At 48.1% G+C, this 5,871-nt stretch overlaps 1 protein-coding gene across 6 annotated transcripts; it reads left to right on the top strand.

Annotated features, from left to right (window-relative positions):
* The first annotated feature begins 7 nt into the window (after positions 1-7).
* On the top strand, positions 8-5,706 carry LOC102204400 (proteinase-activated receptor 4). Of its 6 annotated transcripts, none has more exons than XM_005755662.2 (4): positions 8-214; positions 395-826; positions 937-1,496; positions 4,455-5,706. In XM_005755662.2, exons 3-4 carry the CDS (start codon positions 1,385-1,387, stop codon positions 5,543-5,545), a joined length of 1,203 nt encoding a protein of 400 aa, XP_005755719.1. In that variant the 5' UTR covers positions 8-214; positions 395-826; positions 937-1,384; the 3' UTR covers positions 5,546-5,706. The 6 variants fall into 6 exon arrangements, with proteins under 6 accessions (XP_005755719.1, XP_005755722.1, XP_005755721.1 ...); XM_005755665.2 differs by having other exon boundaries at positions 8-394; positions 611-826; XM_005755664.2 differs by having other exon boundaries at positions 8-394; positions 589-826.
* Positions 5,707-5,871: the final 165 nt, after the last annotated feature.

Genomic DNA, 5,871 nt, shown 5'->3' with positions numbered 1-5,871 from the left:
TGATATTTTGGGGCGCGGGCGATTTTTCTTGGACACGCGTAGAGGTCGCGAATGTGCAGGCGTCAAGTTAGGGGCGTTTTGGCGTTTTTTCACGCGCCCATCGCGTTCGGTGTGAACACACGGTAACAGTGCAACGTGAATGAGCAGCAGCAGGCGGTCAGCACCGCTCCCTGCTGGACACCGTCAGTACATGCAGGTGGGCTCAGTCTATCAGGTAACACTGACCGACAGCAGCTCACAGGTGTGTGTGTGTGTGTGTGGCTTCAGGTAAATCAGACAGGTGGCGCTGCTGGTGCCCTGCTTTGGAGCAGACCTGCTGAAGCTTCATGAGTGTTTGTGATGAGATCAGTCGTCCTGAAATATCTCACTCCTGTATAAACTCTTACCTGTGCAGGTAAATGCAGTACATGAGGTTGTTTTAGTGACCTGAGAGCCACTGATTCCTTTCAGAGCAGCTAAAGTCCAGTTTGCTCTTTTGCAGGTGACCTTTGACCCTTCTCAGGTTTTATTTTGTGCAGTGTTGTCGTCTTTTCTTCTTGCTCTGAATTTTTAATTTTCTTCAAGCTCCTGCTTTATGATTCCTTACAGATGTTCCTGCTGTGCTCTGCAGGGCACACAGAGGCCATCTGAGCCTGAGCTCGTGTGGAGCGTCGGACATGAACAACGCCCTAAACTTCTGCATCAGCCACAGACGGGAAGTCTGCTTATCAGCTGCTAACCGCTCGGGAAGATGGAGATAGTTTCTCACTAGTTAGTTTCTGAGGACTGAAGCAGAGCTGCACGTCTGAGTGTGACGTCAGTGTGAGGCCAGGTGAGAGAAGTGCAGGTAAGCCTCATCATGTTTTACAGGTTTTGTTGTTTATTCAGTTTTGTTTTTGATTTTCAGTTTTCAGAGTTTCTTGTTTCAGTTTTTTAATGTATTTTTTCTTTTCGCAGTAAAAGTGGAAAATGCTTCAGAGTAGAAACACAGCTTGCCCCGCTGAGCTCTGATTGGGTGTGGGTTGTGGAGAGGATGGCGGGGAGGTAGTAGGAAGCAGGTACGTCAGGACTTCTATACTTCTGAGGACATAACAGTTTTTAAAAGTCTACAAACAAAACCAGCTAGCCTGAAGTGAGAAGAGGAAGACACGCACGGGTCCTCACAGAGGCACACATACCAGACACAGACACACACTTGGATTGCATCACCAGGGGAGGGGACAGCACAGCAGCTCTGAGATCAGACAGAACACCTCAGACCACAGACGGGACTACTGCTGACAGCATTACTACCAATACTACCAGTACCGCTGATACTGGGAGAGAGTACTGTCAGTACTAGTCTGAGGTGAGCTGAAAAGCATCTGCTGCAGCTGTGACTCAGTGAAGAAGAAGAAGAAAAACAATGAGGGGGCTCACTGGGACTCTCCTGCTCTTCGTCTGCCTGCTGGCGTTCGACTGTAGCGTCTCTCCTCCTCTTCCTCACCCCACAGATGAATGTCCTTTTATGGCCATCCGTGAGTCTTCTTCTCTTCTTCCCATGAGCGCGTAGGCAGGCTGACAGTTTTTACTGGCAGCTTTCTGAACCTGAGGGCATTTAAACAGAGTGAGGATGCACAGTGTTTACAGAGGGAAGCAGTGCCTCCTCCTCAGGGTCGATCATTTACTGACACTTTAGACAGCAGAGAAAAAACATTTACAAACTTAAAAGTCTGAAAATACTTTGTGTGCATTTGAAGACACTTTTATAAAATTCACATGTTTAATCAAACCTCTCAAATTAAACTGAATTAGAATACTTTATTGATCCCCAGGGGAGGTCATCAGACATGGAGAGACACCTGCTGTGTTTATTAAATGACCTTCAGTTAGGACCGGCTGTATATGTGTGTAATACCAATACCAATCAATGTCTGTGAAGGTTCTCAGTCATCCAGGTCATCGTAGTCAAAGGAGCTTGCAAAGAAAAGCGTCTGGACTTCTTTAAGTTGCTTGAAGACGTTTCACCTCTCATCCGAGAAGCTTCTTCAGTTCTAAGGTCAAATGGTGGAGAGTCCCAGATATAAACCTAGTGGGAGAAACCCCCCACAGAGGGACAAAAGGACCCCCTGATGATCCTCTAATCGCCAGAGCCAAGGTGTGAAACTGGGTGTGGGTCCCAATCAGCCAGGGTTTCGGGTGAGCTCATTGTGAAACCTGGCCCCACCTTATCATGCATACCTTCGCATGATAGGTCCAGGGACACAAAGGCCAGACACCACATGGAGCCGTACATGTTGCCGTAAAAGATCGCCATGACAAAGCGGCAGAAGGGCTCACCGAGCTCCCAGTTGTTCCCCTGGAAGTGGTAGACGATCCGAAATGGCAACGCCATGAGTAGCAGGCAGTCGGCCACCGTCAGATTGATGAGCAGTGTGGTGGACGGCAGCTGTTTGGTCCGGAACACCAGAACCCAGAGAGCCAGCAAGTTGGAGGGCAGACCGACCACAAAGGCGAGCAGGTAGAGGATGGGCAGGTACAGGTTGGTGGCTGGAGCCTGGATCTCCTTCAGTTGCTTTTCCTTCAGAGTTGTCCCATTACAGGTAGGCCTGAGCCGGAAGGTCCGCAGACCTGCAGGGACACGACACACATCAGAGCGTAACAGGTCTCCCCTTAACCCGCTAAAACTGATGGGAGCGCGGGCACTCCCATTGGTTTTAGGTCAAACTTTAACCATTTAACCACTGGCTCAATTGCAAAATTCCAACTGTTCCTGAAAGCAGCAACTCTGCGCTTGCATTGCAAGTCGCAACATCCAAATCTCGGCAAATAACACAGAAAACAACAAAAACAAAACAATTTTAAAAAGATGGTAAAAAGAACTCAAGAACCCAGATGACTGATAAAATGTCTACAGCTCCATCACACTCACTCACTCTCTCTTCTCTCAGCCAACCTCTATGCAGGGTTGCCTGAGGGTACCGTAATGACTCCAACTTTACTGCAAAAGTGAAGAGTCGCTGCTTTCAGGAACAGCTGGAATTCTTTCAATTGAGTTACAGATATTAAAAAAAACAAAAAAAAAACACCTGTCCGATGGCAGCGACAGGTTAGGCTTTGGAGCAGGAGTGGGGAAGCTTCTCGGATGAGAGGTGAAACGTCTTCAAGTAACTTAAAGAAGTCCAGACGCTTTTCTTTGCAAGCTCCTTTGACTACGATGACCTGGATGACTGAGAACCTTCACAGACAACTGACTCATACCAACCTTTGATACATCTTAAAGATAAATATCAGTCAGTCCTGCTTGTTTGCTGAGCAGTACAAAGGAAATCTCCCTCCTCTGTTGGAGACATTTGTAAGTCTGACAACTTTACTGGCATTTATCAAACTGTAGGAGGAACACAAGGCTGCGTGTTGGAGGTGATCAGTGTCCACACCACAGATATTCTGAAGACAGGCCAGGATACCACAGCGGTCTAAATGTCTTCACATGTGATTGAATTTCACTGATTTGTTCCACTGTGAGCTTTGTCAGCTTTTATTTTAACAGTCTGGAAGAAGAGTTCAGCATCAAACTGCATTTCTGTCCAGTGGAGGAAATCTGTGTTGGTCTTTAGTAAACATCTGCTTTAACAGTTGTATTTTCTTCTTCACTTGATAAAAATGAAAACCAAAACTCACTTTCCAGGAATTAAAAATGCACCTGCAGTTCCCCTGTCGTCTAGCCGTGGCTACAGTAGTGAGTCAGTCCCCAGAGACACCCATGTTAAAACTTTACAGCAGAAATACCTATACGGGGGGAGGGGCCGGTGTCCTGCAGGTTTCAGATGTGTCTTTGATCCAACACAGCTGATTTAAATGGCTAAATGACCTCAACATGTCTTGAAGTTCTCCAGAGGCCTGGTAATGAACTAATTATATGATTCTGGTCTGTTGATCAGGGCGAGATCTGAAATCTGCAGGACACCGGCCCTCGAGGTTGGAGTTCCCCACTCCTGCTCCAAAGCCTAACCTGTCGCTGCCATCGGACAGGTGTTTTTTTTTTATTTTTTTTTTTATATCTGTAACTCAATTGAAAGAATTCCAGCTGTTCCTGAAAGCAGCGACTCTTCACTTTTTCAGTAAAGTTGGAGTCATTACGGTACCCTCAGGCAACCCTGCAAAGACAGAGGTTGGCTGAGAGAAGAGAGAGTGAGTGAGTGTGATGGAGCTGTAGACATTTTATCAGTCATCTGGGTTCTTGAGTTCTTTTTACCATCTTTTTAAAATTGTTTTGTTTTTGTTGTTTTCTGTGTTATTTGCCGAGATTTGGATGTTGCGACTTGCAATGCAAGCGCAGAGTTGCTGCTTTCAGGAACAGTTGGAATTTTGCAATTGAGCCAGTGGTTAAATGGTTAAAGTTTGACCTAAAACCAATGGGAGTGCCCGCGCTCCCATCAGTTTTAGCGGGTTAAGGGGAGACCTGTTACGCTCTGATGTGTGTCGTGTCCCTGCAGGTCTGCGGACCTTCCGGCTCAGGCCTACCTGTAATGGGACAACTCTGAAGGAAAAGCAGCTGAAGGAGATCCAGGCTCCAGCCACCAACCTGTACCTGCCCATCCTCTACCTGCTCGCCTTTGTGGTCGGTCTGCCCTCCAACTTGCTGGCTCTCTGGGTTCTGGTGTTCCGGACCAAACAGCTGCCGTCCACCACACTGCTCATCAATCTGACGGTGGCCGACTGCCTGCTACTCATGGCGTTGCCATTTCGGATCGTCTACCACTTCCGGGGGAACAACTGGGAGCTCGGCGAGCCCTTTTGCCGCTTTGTCATGGCGATCTTTTACGGCAACATGTACGGCTCCATGTGGTGTCTGGCCTTTGTGTCCCTGGACCGATACATCGCTTTGGTCCACCCATTTCGCGCCAGGACTCTGCGCAGCCAGCAGGTGTCTCTGTGTATGTCAGTGGTGGTGTGGACAGTGGTTCTGGTTGCCATGCTGCCACTGCTGCTGTCACGGCAGACCTACGAAGTCAGCACGCTGCAGATCACCACTTGCCACGATGCGCTTCCAGAGGATGAGCATGAGAACTACTTCTTGCCGTATTTCGCCACCCTGTTCGCCACCTGCTTCCTGCTACCCTTAGCCATCGTCCTGTACTGCCACAGCACTGTGTTGCGCACCTTGCTGGCCGGGGGAAAATTCTACGGTCACGCCATCCGGGTGACGGTACTGGTGCTGCTGGTCTTCATCGTGTTTCTGCTGCCGAGCAACATCCTCCTCCTCCTCATCTATGCTGACAGCTCACTGGACGGAGATGGAGAGGACCTCTACATGCCCTACATGGTGAGCTTGGCGGTGAGCACCTTCAACAGCTGCATCATCCCGTTCATTATCTACTACGTGTCCACGGAGTTCCGGCAAAAGGCCAAGAGCACTTTGTGCTGCCACTGCGATTCTGAGGATAAAACATACTCTCTGGTCAAGAATATGTCATCTTTATCATCAGGCCCAAGGTCAAAGGTCACCCTGCTGTCCATGTCCAGTCGACAGAGGCCACCTGAGATGCCATGCAGCTCCCAGGAGAACAGAGTAACGGACACCTGACTGCAGGCTGTCACGCAAATGTCTTCAAATTGTTGGACTGCTCGTTTAAATGGGGAACTACGGTATATTGATCTCTTATTGGCTCTGATCACGTCAGATGATGTCACATGTTTAATGATTTTTTTTTCACTAGGACCAATTCTGTTTACATTATACATGCTTCCCTTAGGCAGTATCATTAGAAGACATAGCATACATTTTCACTGCTATGCTGATGACAACCAGCTCTATCTGTCCATGAAGCCAGATAACACACACCAATTAGTTAAACTGCAGGAATGTCTTAAAGACATAAAGACCTGGATGGCCGCTAACTTTCTGCTTCT

This window comes from Pundamilia nyererei, unplaced genomic scaffold (genome assembly GCF_000239375.1).
Source record: "Pundamilia nyererei isolate P.nyererei 1_Seehausen unplaced genomic scaffold, PunNye1.0 scaffold02423, whole genome shotgun sequence".
Classification (NCBI taxonomy): Eukaryota; Metazoa; Chordata; class Actinopteri; order Cichliformes; family Cichlidae; genus Pundamilia; species Pundamilia nyererei.
This window is presented reverse-complemented; position numbering and strand designations above follow the sequence as displayed.